This window comes from Primulina tabacum, chromosome 15 (genome assembly GCF_025594145.1).
Source record: "Primulina tabacum isolate GXHZ01 chromosome 15, ASM2559414v2, whole genome shotgun sequence".
NCBI lineage: Eukaryota > Viridiplantae > Streptophyta > Magnoliopsida > Lamiales > Gesneriaceae > Primulina > Primulina tabacum.
The window spans coordinates 3197358-3211672 of NC_134564.1; the positions used below are offsets into that span (position 1 = coordinate 3197358).

Consider the following 14315-nt stretch of genomic DNA (forward strand, 5'->3'; position numbering starts at 1 on the left):
CTTTTTTCTTATTCCCGTCATTATTATTTTGGTTAATTCATAGTTATAAACTAGTACTGTAGTTCACACATTACGTGCTTGTACATTTTTTTATAACCTAAAAAAAGAAAAATAATGGTAGAATTAAGAAAAATAATGGTAGAATTTAAAAAATGCAAAAAATGTAGAATTTTCGTAAATAAATAATAACAAAACACAATAGATACATCAAATTTAATATTTTACAAAGATGAGTGATATTTTCGTAAATAAATAATAACAAAACACAATAGATACATCAAATTTAATATTTTACAAAGATGAGTGATATTTTCATAAATAAAAATACCAAATGGCAGAAAATGAGTGTTATTTGATAAATAATAAAAAAAAGGCTAAAAAAAGATAATGCTATATAAAATGACTAATTTGCCTAATAATTTTGATTTTATTGAGAATTAAGTTATTATATAATGTAATTTCATCTCAAACTTCATCAATTAATTGGAAAACAGTTAACTAAAAGGCCTATACTATGATAAGATAGCAAGGGGGCTAGGGGTGATTAAGTGGGTTTATTTTTTTTAACCCACCTAATCACATGTTTGGTACGGGTGATTATTTAACCAAGTCTATCCCTCCTATGAATGATTAGGTTATATTAGGTATGTTAAAATAATACATACTCACCCCTTAGGATTATTTATCTCACTCTTAATCCATCATATTTTTTCAATTTTACACTTCTCCTAAATTCAAATTCACAACCACTTCTTTCCACCGACAGCCCACCGCCAACCCCTGCCGCCGGCCACAGCCGCCGCCACTTCCGGCCGATCGCCGCCACTTCCGGCCGATCGCCGTCGCCTTCTCCGGCCGACCGCCGCCGCCACTTCCAGCCGACCGACGCCACCTCCGGCCGACCGCCGCCGCCGCCTCCGGCCGACCACCACCGTCGCTTCTGCCCGATCGCCGCCCCCGCCGGCGCCCCCCACCGACACACAATTAGAAGGGCAGTTTTGTCAATTCATCAAAAAATTATTAATTATCACATTCTTATCCATCATACCAAACATAATATTATTTTATCATTATATATTATATTTCTAATTCAATCATTCTTTTTATCATTTCTCTCTTAATTATTTCATTATCCTATCCTCCAATCCAAACGCAGCCTAAGATGATTGTTTTCTACAAAATATGTATTAATATACAGAAGTTACTATATATATTTACATGAACATACACTTAAAAGAAAATTAGGTTTTTTGTTAAACAATTTTACGGAGATTTTTACGTGAGACGAGTATCCTGATTCATACATAAGTGAAAAGTAGTATTTTTTCATAAATCAGATCGAGTTGCAAATCTGTCTTATTATAAAATTGACCCGTAAGATTGTCTCACACGAGTTTTTATGCTTAAAGAAATGAATTTAGATATATTATCGTAGAAAAGTAGGCAACAATTACATGTGTTATTAGAATATTTTAAAATATCTTCAAATTATTTTTTTTTAAAAAAGTCACGATAAGTTTATTAAATACTCAATCTCCATACCATCTCATCAAAAAGTGGAAGTAGTTGAATTCAAGAGCTTTAAGATTGAAGTACGAGTAGAATACAGTGATCAACTCCACTAGTTCATTGAATTCATTAGCTAGTTCCATACACCCATTCGCAAAATTAAAAAATAACCTACCTAATACACAATACCTTCAAACTTCACTCTAAATTACCCTTCTTATTTTCTTGCTTCTGCTCCCTTTACTTGCACCAAATCCTCTCAAATTTGCATCCCTTTTTAGGTTCACCAAAACAAACATCTCCATTCTTGTTTTACCTTCCGTGCCTTTACTCATCATGAAATATATTCTCTCAAAACTACTTCCATGTTGTTTCAGTTCTTGTGAAAATGAACTACATTAGAAGCGGTAGCTATCCGCATCTTTGCGGGTTCTTTTCGCTGTTCTTCTTTCTTTTTACTACTTCATTTTCCATCAACTTGGATGGAGCTATCCTTTTTTCTTTTAGAAACTCCATTCTGAAAGACCCTTCATCAGTTCTAAATAAGTGGGACTATTTTGATGCTACACCATGTTTATGGACTGGTGTAACATGTGCTAGAGTCGAGTCCTACTTTGGCGCGCCAGATGTTTTTCGAGTAGTAAGCTTAGCCCTCCCGAATTGTAATCTTCTTGGAACAATCCCTGAGGAGTTGGGCTTCATTCAATATCTAAGAGTTCTTGATCTTTCAAACAATTACTTGAATGGAACGTTGCCGAGTTCGCTTTTCAATAATCAAGAACTTCAGGTCCTCTCTCTTGCAAATAATGAAATCTTCGGTGTGATTCCAGAGTCCTTTTCAGGGCTTAACAGTCTCAAGTTTCTCAATTTATCTGATAATTTCTTGTCCGGAAATGTACCTAAAAGTTTAACTTCCTTGAAGAATTTAACAGTGGTGTCTTTAAGGGGAAACTCGTTTTCAGGCTCAGTTTTAAGTGGGATCCAATCTCTTGAATTCTTGGATCTGTCTTCCAATTTGTTGAATGGATCTTTGCCTAAAGACTTTGATGGGGAAAATCTGAGTTTCTTGAATCTTTCATCCAACAGGATTTCAGGTTTATTGAATGAAGAATTTGCAGGAAAAATACCACCAAATGCTACTATTGATCTTTCATTCAACAATCTATTCGGAGAAATCCCAGATTCAGTGCCTTTATCTGATCAAAAAACTGAGTTTTTTGCCGGAAACACAGGCCTCTGTGGAAAACAAATCAAGAAAATATGTTCCGTTCCTTCGGCTTCTCCAGCTATTGCAGCTGTACCGCAGATAATCGACTCAACCCCACTTCAAAATTCTTCCAACAACGGGCTAAAACCAGGTGCAACGGCCGGGATTGTGGTAGGGTCCGTAGCTGCATTCATACTTCTTGCTGTATTATTGCTCTGTATCTACCAAAATAAAAAGAAAGCAACATCCAATGAATATGAACTCGGGAAAGATTCAGACGCAACAGTACTAAAAGAATCAAGAAATCTCCCCTCTTGGCCTTGCTCAAACATCGAACATCAGCCCAAAATTCGGCAAGAAAGGATCATTAATATAGATAAAATGTCCCTTGTAATGGTTGATGGTGAGACTAAACTAGAACTAGAGACATTGTTGAAGGCTTCAGCTTACGTTCTTGGATCGAGCGGTGTTAGCATTGTATACAAAGCTGTGCTGCAAAATGGGACTGCATTCGCTGTAAGGAGAATTGGAAAACATGGCTTCGAGAGATTCGAGGAATTCGAGAACCGAGTTAAGGCCATCGCTAAGTTACGACATCAAAATTTAGTACGAATCAGGGGATTCCATTGGGGTGATGAGGAGAAGCTTATAATCTATGACTATGTCTCCAATGGCAGCTTGGCCAGTACCTGTTATAGTAAGTTATCCCATTTTCGTGCTAAATCTTTGATTTTGTTTAACTTTTCACTCTTTCTTCTTTTCTTTTTCCAAATTGTGTGTTTTCAAGGTAAATTTGCCATTTTTTTCTTCTTAAAAATTATGTATACTTGATGATCTAACTAATATAAATTTCAGGAAAAGATGGTTCCTCCCATTACAAATTAACATTTGAAGCTCGACGCAATATAGCAACAGGTGTAGCCAGGGGACTAATATGCATCCATGAAAGAAAATATGTGCATGGCAACATAAAACCCAGCAACATTCTACTTACACCAGACACGGATCCCATAATAAGCGATTTTGGGCTTCACTGGCTCATACATGAACACAAGTATGTCCACAACGTAGATCCAGTCGAGTTTGTGGCGTCCGCCTGTCCGTACCGTGCCCCGGAGTCACTCGAGAACCTTAAGTCTAACTCAAAGTGGGATGTCTACTCTTTTGGGATCCTGTTGCTTGAGCTCCTAACAGGAAAGGTATTCTCAGGTCAAGAGTTGGATCAATTAATGGTCAATCAAGTAGCGGAAGATCCAGAAAGGGTTCTAAGTGTGGCCGACGTCGCATTAAGGCGAGACTTGGCAGGCCATGAGGAGTCCATGCTGCAATGGTTTAGGCTAGGGTTAAGTTGTGCATCATTGATCCCACAAAAAAGGCCTAACATGAAAGATGCACTTCAAGTGTTGGAGAAAATGGCGTGTTAGTTTCTTGATTTACTCATTCTAGTGATGGGGTAATGGGAAGTAATGCTGGAAATGGGCAAAGGCATTGAGGGTTTTTCTTTGGTCCTTTTTTAGTTAAGATTAAGATTGAAAGTATGTGTATTCATAATGTGGTGAAGCTTAGTGGTTAAGATGGAACAAAATGTATTTTTTATTGATTAAGTATATATTATAGAACTGGCAAAAACTAAAAATAGTCTTTCGCCTCAAAGCACTCCATTGACCAGTGGTCCAATTCGCCCAATGCTACAATTTTTTTAAAAAAAAATACCAAAAAATATTTTAGAAATTTCACCAGAACCACAAAATTCAATGAAACATACAGATCCCATTAATTAAAAGTAGAAACGAGACAAAGGCAATTCCATTAGTGGATTTCTCAGACTCAGTCCAGACAAATCAAGCCAACCTCAACAAATAGATCTTCATCTTATCCGGCCAGAATAACATGTCCGGCCGAAGCGGTGTATGTTAGAATTATTTTGTGAGTTCACATAACTTAAATAATTGTATATGAAAACTATCTAATAAAAGACATAATAACGTGATCTATTGTTGGTTGGGGTGTGTTCTTCTCGAAATTCTAGAACAGCAACAATTCTTTCAGTCGAGGCAAGTATACCTTTATCCGCAAGACGATATTGCCCGTATACAAGTGCTTTGCGTTAACGACAATCGTCTCTAAGATACAACGACTTTTATCAAGAGTAGCAGCACAACAAACTCTTGATTGCAACGAACAAAAAATGCAATAACTTTCAAGTGAGCAGAAGTGAAATTTTGCAGCAATATGGAGGAAGAAAATCGATGCAAAAAACGTGCCAAATGAATGCAGGTAAGGGATATTTATAGAGCATCAAAGATTACCTCGAATGGGCACAACCTTTCGTACAAAGGTGCAATCTTTGGTGAATAGACGTGTTGTTTCGGTGAAAGAACGCAACCATTAGAGTAGGGACACACCCTATGTATGAATGGACACTCATTCATGTATGCAATGGCTTGGATAACACCAACCAAGGGCCGAGGGACGCGTATAGTGTTTGAAGCATTCAGAACCAGAGGCGTGCGCGCGCACGCGTGTGACAATACGCGCGGCCGCGCGCATGGTTCTGTTTTGCGCACACAGAAACCAGTGATGCGCGCGCATCCGTGCACCATCATGCGCGGCCGCGCGTTGGCTTTTGTTCGCATGCACTGAAATGCGCGCATCCGCGCATGAACACGCGAAGGGGCGCGCCAGCTTCTGTGTTGCGTTGAGAGCTTCTGGTCGGACACCAACAAGATTTATTCTTTAAATAAATTTGGTCCAAAAAGATTAATACTGGTCAAAGACGACACCACACCACACCACACCTCACCTCACCGCACCGCGCCGAGCCAGGCCGGGTCGGGCGGGCGTGCGCGCTTGTGTTTAATTCACCGAGACCTAGACTAGTAGCGTCTCCCCCCTTCTAAAAACTTTGGTACCCCTTGGGGCCCAAACCCATAGTCCATACTAGAACTAATAATGTGGGGACCCGGACGCTACTCATATTCTTAATCATCATTGGGAAAATTTAATCAATTATAATAAACAGGGTCTAATTTTTTTTTCTTTTTAAAATACAGTATTAAATGCGGAACGTAATGAAATACATTCTAATATATATGTCAGTATTAAAGTACAAGTCTTGTATTATATACAATCAATCAAACTAAGGTTTAACAACTAAATATCAAGTGTCCAAACCCTATCTCTAATCAAGTCCGTAGTCTCCACTCTAATCATGATCTTTCTTCACCTCCTCGACCCCGATCATGTCCCACCTGTTGCCATGCACACATACAAACACGACAACAGCCGGATAACTCCGGTGAGAAATATATCCCAGTATAAATCAACGAAACATGCAATCATATAACAATATAAAAGCATGTAAGAAATATCAGTAACATGTATCAAAATCTGAAACATACTCAATATAAAATTGTCAATCAACTCATGACTTCATATCTCAGACTAGACTCATTCCTAGTCTAGGGATCCCGGTTTCCAGACGTTGGCATTCCTATATCGAATTCAGTAATAGAAGAAACTACAATTCTATTCAATCGATATAACCAAACATCCGGTATCTTGACCTATCCGTCACAGACTGTGACACTATCGCCAATTCACTATCTTGTGACAATGTGCAATGTGCCAGCGACGATTTCATCACTATCGGCACTTATGTCACAAGATCCCTCGTCTAATATTCATCTAATACATGCTTATATAAATCAATAGAACAAGCATATCAATTCAAATCATTGTAAATAATAAAAATAAGTATGTGATTTAGGGAAACTCAAGTATATCCTACTCGAGTCGTTCTCTCAGTACCACATTGACTTATATCTTTCGTTCGTAGTCTCGGTCTGAAGAAATGGGAAGTTCTGAATTCAAGACTGTCTCTGTCAATCTGAAATGACATATCGAGAATAGCAATATCAACATTTCATTCCCAATTCAATATTAACTCCGATCAATCTGAATCTAATTCAAAATCAACGGTATAACGGCACAATCCCGATATCACCGTCAATACAATATCAACAGATATCAATTATAAATCAAAACCAATATCTGATACAATCCATAATCAATCAAGAATTCAAATATGTCCAATTTCAATCGATATAATCGGAAAATCATAACAATTTCATAATCAATCTGTTCTTCGATCTGACTTCGATTCTACGATGTCTAGTATTCTCAGAACACATAATAATACAAATAACAATTCCTCCAATATCATAATTTCAAATGATAACAAAACTCAATAAAACTTACATCCTGTAGTAGCTATCGACGAGATGATCATAAAACTGTGCTCGGATCGAAATTCTGATAATCGGATTTGGCACAATCAAATTTCTAAATTAAAATGAAGTTTGAGAATTTCACAAAGCTCTTCCCTCGATTCTTTGTTTGAGAATTTCACGAAGCTCTTCCCTTGATTCTCTCTCTGGAAGTTAAGAAGGAAATGAAGATTGTTTACATATCAAGTGCATGGTGGTGACAAGTGTCCCACTCAAATCATTAATTGCACTTTAGCCCCTGAAATCTTCATTATTTGCGATTTGGTCCTCACAACTCTTTTTAATTCAATTTCAATCATGCTAATTACAAAAACCGTGGAATCTAATTCATTATTCCAAAATTCGTAAATTAAATAATCTCGGATTAAAATGATAAAATCTCGGGCCTTACAATTCTCCCCCTCTGAGACACGATTTCGTCCTCGAAATCTCAAGCAATCATATCACAGGCAATCAACCAGAAATAACAGAAACTGAAATAGGAAACTCATATCAGTTAAATAATGCTGGGAATTCCTGTCTCATATCTGATTCAGTCTCCCAAGTAGCTTCTTCAGTACAATGACGAGTCCACTGGACTTTCACAAGAGGAATAATCTTCGTTCTGAGTTGTTTTTCCTTGCGATCGATAATCTAGATCGATTTTTCAACATAACTTAGACTTTCATCAAGTTCTGCCTCGTTTGGCTGAATAATGTGAGAATCATCAGGGAGATACTTCCGCAGCATAGATACATGAAAGAAATCATGTATTCCAGATAGAGAAGGCGGTAATGCGATTCGATAGGCACGATCTCATATCTTCTCGAGAATCTCGTACGACCCAATATATCGTGGAGACAGCTTCCCTTTCTTGCCAAATCTGACAACTCCTCTGAAAGGTGAAATCTTTAAAAATACTCGGTCTCCTGCCTCAAATACCAACGGTCTACGTCGAACATTGGTATATTTGGCTTGTCTGTCTTGAGCTGTCTTCATTATCTTCTGAATCAGCTTTACTTTTTCTGTCATATCCCTAATCATATCAGGTCCAAACTCAGGTACCTCAGAGATATCATCCCAATACAGAGGGGATCTGCACTTCTTACCGTACAATGCTTCAAACGGAGCCATCTCAATACTCGTCTGATAGCTGTTATTGTACGAAAACTCACAAAGTGGCAACGCATCTTGCCAACTAGTGCTAAAATCAAGCACTACAGCTCTCAGCATATCTTCCAGTGTCTGGATAGTCCGCTCTGACTGTCCGTCGGTCTGTGGATGATATGCGGTACTCAGATGTAACTTCGTACCTAGAGCCTGCTGCAAACTCTGCCAAAAGTGCGAAGTAAACCGAGGATCACGGTCTGATACAATTGACTTCGGCACTCTGTGCAATCTGACCACTTCTCTGACATAGATTTCTACCATTTGGTCATCTCTATACGTCATCTGATACGGAATGAAGCATGCTGATTTGGTCAATCTGTCAATCACGACCCAAATCCCATCACAACCTCTGAAGGAACGTGATAATTGCGTCACGAAGTCCATGGAAATGTGATCCCATTTCCATTCAGGAATCGATAAACTGTGCAGTAGACCTCCTGGTTTCTTTCTTTCCGCTTTCACATGTTGGCAATTCAGACACTTGGATACAAATTCAGCAATATCAGATTTCATCTGTTTCCACCAATACTGTGTCTTCAAATCATTATATATTTTTCTGCCACCAGGATGAATGCTAAAACGACTGATGTGCGCTTCTGCTAGTATCCGCTGTCTCAAATCTGAAACATTCGGCACAACAATACGATTATTCACATACAAAAAATTGTCATGAACCTGATATTCCGATTGATGTCCAGCTCTGACCATAGCAATCGAATTCTGTACATTCTGATCAAATTTCTGTGCCTCTTTAATCCTCAATATCAATTCTGGTTCAGCTCGAATAGTATACAATCTCAGAGGCTGACAATCTGTTTCAAAGACTAATCCAGAAAAACATCAATCTTCTATCAAATTCGAAACACCAATCGTCGATAAGGATAATGAACATACCTTTCGACTCAGTGCATCTGCTGCTGCATTGGACTTCCCCGGATAGTACTTGATTTCACAATCGAAATCCTTCAATAAATCAAGACATCTTCGATGCCTCATATTCAGCTCTGACTGTGAAAACAGATATTTCAGGCTTTTGTGATCAGAATAAATCTCAAACTTCTCACCGTAAAGGTAGTGTCGCCATATCTTCAAAGCAAATACAATGGCAGCCAATTCAAGATCATGAATTGGGTAGCGAGTCTTGTGTTGCTTCAGCTGTCTCGAGGCATAAGCAATAACATGCCCTCGCTGCATCAAAATACAACCCAATCCTCGGTGAGATGCATCACAATAAATCACAAAATCACCAGTACCTGAGGGAATAATCAATATTGGTGCACTGGTCAGTCTTTTCTTCAATTCAAGAAAGCTGGTCTCACATTCTTCAGACCAAACAAATGGAGCATTCTTCTGAGTCAACTGAGTAATAGGCTTGGCAATACTCGAGAAATCTTTAATAAATCGGCGATAATATCCTGCCAAACCCATAAAGCTGCGTATCTCTGGTACAGATGTCGATCTCGGCCAACTGATCACAGCCTCAACCTTACTAGGATCAACTGATATCCCGTCTCCGGATATAATATGCCCCAGAAATACAACATGTCTCAACCAAAACTCGCATTTCGACAGTTTAGTATATAACTTCTCAGCCCTCAGAATTTTCAACACAGTTCTCAAATGCTCGGCATGTTCAATCATATTCTTCGAATAAATCAAAATGTCATCAATGAATATAATTACAAACTCATCGAGGTATCTCTGAAAAACACGGTTCATCAATCCCATAAATACAGCTGGTGCATTCGTCAAACCAAATGGCATGACAATAAATTCATAGTGTCCATACCTGGTTCTAAATGCTGTTTTCGAGATATCAGAGTCCCTGACTCTCAGCTGATGATATCCAGATCTCAGATCGATCTTGTAATATACTGAAGAACCCTGCAACTGATCAAACAAATCATCAATGCGAGGCAAGGGATATTTATTCTTTACCGTTGCTTTGTTCAATTGCCGGTAATCGATGCAGAGTCTCATAGAACCGTCTTTCTTCCTCACGAACAGTACTGGAGCACCCCAAGGAGACACACTTGGTCTGATATACCCCTTGGCCAGTAAATCCTCCAACTGTTCTTTCAACTCAATCGGTGCCATTCTGTACGGAGCCCTCGAAATCGGAACTGTACCTGGCATCAACTCAATACTGAAGTTTATCTCTCGAATCGGAGGCAATCCAGGAATCTCATCTGGGAAGACATCAGCAAACTCACACACTACTGGCAAATCAGCCAATGATGGACTCGATTTCAGTAGATCAACTGAATAGACAAGGAATCCTTCCGCTCCTTTCTGTAACAATCGAGTCATAGACAATACGGATATCAAAGGAATTCTAGATCGAGAACCCTTACCGTAGAATTTCCACTCATCAGCCATCTCAGGTCTGAATCTCACAATCTTGTGGAAACAATCGACAATAGCTTTGTACTTGGTCAACATATCGATACCGATAACACAGTCAAAATCAGACAACCCAAGCACATACAGTCTAACTCAATTTCATGCCCATCATACTGCATTATACAAGATTTAACAGACTTCACTGATATCAAACCTGTCCCCAACGGAGAAGAGACAGACACTACAGTAGATAATGACTCAACAGGCAAAGAATGCATCAATGCAAATCGCTCAGATATGAATGTATGCGATGCACCAATATCTATCAATACATATGCAGGATAACCAGAAATAAAACAGTTACCTGCAACAACATCGTCAGGTGTCTCCTGAGCCTGCTCCTCTGTCAAAGCAAATACTCGGGCCTGCTGTCTAGGAGGATGGCTCACTGTCTGGCTACCTCCTTGTCTCTGCTGTGACTGAGATGGTGCTGGCTGGAATGAATGAACATCGGCTGATCGTCTGTCAGTCTGTGCCGCTGATCTAGATGACTCGGAACCCTATGATCTCTGAGTATCCCTCTGTGGGCAGACTCTAGCAAAGTGTCCATGCTGTCTGCAGATACGGCAACTGTCAAACACTCCTCGGCACTGCTCTGTGGAATGCTTTCCTCCACAAGTGCTGCAATAAGATCCTGTATAACTATGGCCCTGACCGATCTGTTTCGAGCCGCTAGAACTGGATGAACTGCTTCCAGATCTCTTAAATTGCTTCCCTCTAGCTTTCAGGAAGTCTTTCTTTCATCCACTGCTGTTGCCACTCTCAAACCGGGGAGGTGGTTGTTGTGGTCTCGGTGCTGGAGGTACAAACGAAACTCCTCTCTGTCTCATCAGACCGACTTCGGCTTTCTTAGCTCTGTTCAAAGTATCGGTAAAATTATTCGGTCTCCCGGTATTCACTAAGGTAAAGATTTCCAGATTCAGGCCATTAATGAACTGATCAGCAACGGCTTCGTCGTTCTCGGCCACATGTGGAGCAAATCTCAACAAGGTGGAGAAATTAGCAACATACTCCTCAATGTTCAACTGTCCCTGTCTCAAGTTTGCAAACTCTGCTCCCTTATCCTTCCTGTACGACACTGGAAAGAATCTCTGATAAAACTCAGTTCTAAATATATTCCAGGTGATAACTGTACCTCGATGCTCCAAGGCCCGCTTTGTTGTAATCCACCAGTTCTTTGCAACATCATGTAACTGATGCCCAATCAGTTTCACCCTCCGCTCATCAGTGTAATCCAAGGACTCAAACAGCATCTCAATGTCGTCTAACCAACTCTTGCAATCCACTGAAGTCTCAGTACCTTTCAGAGTTGATGGATGGAATGACTGAAATCTCTTCAATAATGTCTCCATCGGTGTTGCTGTAACATCCATTGGAGGATTCGAAGTGCTACCCTGTTCCGGTACTCTTCGAGGAGACATATCTGATTATCAAAAGGGTTAGCAACCAAATACAACAATATGTATATATCAGTTCCCTTCTGATCATCTTACCTCTGATCAAGAATTGGTTCTGATTCATTCTCCATAATACACATTACCATATCAAAATCAGATAATCAGGCAAACATGTATTAAAATAGTAAATCATGCTAGCAATCAAAAGCAAGGAAGAAGAATTCAATCTACCCCGCTCACTAGCTTCTATCTCAATCTACAGGATCTATGGCTCTGATACCACCTGTTGTGAGGACCCGGACGTTAATCATATTCTTAATCATCATTGGGACAATTTAATCAATTATAATAAACAGGGTCTAATTTTTTTTTCTTTTTAAAATATAGTATTAAATGCGGAACGTAATGAAATACATTCTAATATACATGTCAGTATTAAAGTACAAGTCTTGTACTATATACAATCAATCAAACTAAGGTTTAACAACTAAATATCAAGTGTCCAAACTCTATCTCTAATCAAGTCCGTAGTCTCCACTCTAATCATGATCTCTTTTCACCTCCTCGACCCCGATCATGTCTCATCTGTTGCCATGCACACATACAAACACGACAACAGCCGGATAACTCCGGTGAGAAATATATCCCAGTATAAATCAACGAAACATGCAATCATATAACAATGTAAAAGCATGTAAGAAATATCAGTAACATGTATCAAAATCTGAAACATACTCAATATAAAATTGTCAATCAACTCATGACTTCATATCTTAGACTAGACTCATTCCTAGTCCTAGGGATCCCGGTTTCCAGACGTTGGCATTCCTATATCGAATTTAGTAATAGAAGAAACTACAATTCTATTCAATCGATATAACCAAACATCCGGTGTCTCGACCTATCCGTCACAGACTGTGACACTATCGCCAATTCACTATCTTGTGACAATGTGCAATGTGCCAGTGACGATTTCATCACTATCGGCACTTATGTCACAAGATCCATCGTCTAATACTCATCTAATATATGCTTCTATAAATCAATAGAACATGCATATCAATTCAAATCATTGTAAATAATAACAATAAGTATGTGATTTAGGGAAACTCAAGTATATCCTACTCGAGTCGTCCTCCCAGTACCACATTGACTTATACCTTTCGTTCGTAATCTCGGTCTGAAGAAATGGGAAGTTCTGAATTCAAGACTGTCTCTGTCAATCTGAAATGACATATCGAGAATAGCAATATCAACATTCCATTCCCAATTCAATACTAACTCCGATCAATCTGAATCTAATTCAAAATCAACGGCATAACGGCACAATCCCGATATCCCCGTCAATACAATATCAACATATATCAATTACAAATCAAAACCAATATCTGATATAATCCATAATCAATCAATAATCCAAATCTGTCCAATTTCAATCGATATAATCGGAAAATCATAACAATTTCATATTCTGTTCTTCGATCTGACTTCGATTCTACGATGTCTAGTATTCTCAGAACACATAATAATACAAATAACAATTCCTCCAATATCATATTTTCAAATGATAACAGAACTCAATAAAACTTACATCCTGTAGTAGCTATCGACGAGATGATCATAAAACTGTGCTCGGATCGAAATTCTGATAACCGGATTTGGCACAATCAAATTTCTAAATTAAAATAAAGTTTGAGAATTTCACGAAGCTCTTCCCTCGATTCTTTCTCTGGAAGTTAAGAAGGAAATGAAGATTGTTTACATATCAAGTGCATGGTGGTGACAAGTGTCCCACTCAAATCATTAATTGCACTTTAGCCCCTGAAATCTTCATTATTTGCGATTTGGTCCTCACAACTCTTTTTAATTCAATTTCAATCCTACTAATTACAAAAACCGTGGAATCTAATTCATTATTCCAAAATTCGTAAATTAAATAATCTCAGGCTTAAAATGATAAAATCTCGGGCCTTACAAATAAGGAGGAGTAACTTCCTCTAGGCTTCCAATGTGGGACAACCACATTTCCATTTTATTCACATTTTCTCTAACAATCCCCCACATGAATGAAATTAATGCATGGATGCAGATTCACTTGAAAATTCTTATGAACTATTATTGCATCGAGAAAGATAGATTTTGGCTTTGAGCCTTCCGTAGTAAAATACTATCGGATTTACTAGTTGCTTGGTGACGTGATGTCTTGAACTATTCAACCAGTTTATGTAAACCAAGTCAACAACATTTACACAACAATAAATCTAACATATTTTGTTCTCATGTTGTGTCCGTTTCGGCCCTGGACCATATCTTAGATTCACATGTGTTCTTGAAGCGGCCATCACTTCGCACGTATATAGG

At 38.6% G+C, this 14315-nt stretch overlaps 1 protein-coding gene across 1 annotated transcript; it reads left to right on the forward strand.

The window, feature by feature from the left end:
• Positions 1–1773: 1773 nt before the first annotated feature.
• LOC142527163 (receptor protein kinase-like protein At4g34220) lies at positions 1774–4315 on the forward strand. The gene is made up of 2 exons (XM_075631888.1): positions 1774–3413; positions 3572–4315. The coding sequence occupies exons 1-2, from the start codon at positions 1898–1900 to the stop codon at positions 4138–4140; spliced, it is 2085 nt and encodes a 694-aa protein (XP_075488003.1). The 5' UTR covers positions 1774–1897; the 3' UTR covers positions 4141–4315.
• Positions 4316–14315: the final 10000 nt, after the last annotated feature.

Bases quoted from the DNA above. Each gene is read 5' to 3' on its own strand.
- LOC142527163 (XM_075631888.1), top strand. From the start codon at position 1,898: ATGAACTACATTAGAAGCGGTAGCTATCCGCATCTTTGCGGGTTCTTT. The intron at 3,414-3,571 runs GTAAGTTATCCC...TATAAATTTCAG, and splicing joins CTTGGCCAGTACCTGTTATA to GAAAAGATGGTTCCTCCCAT.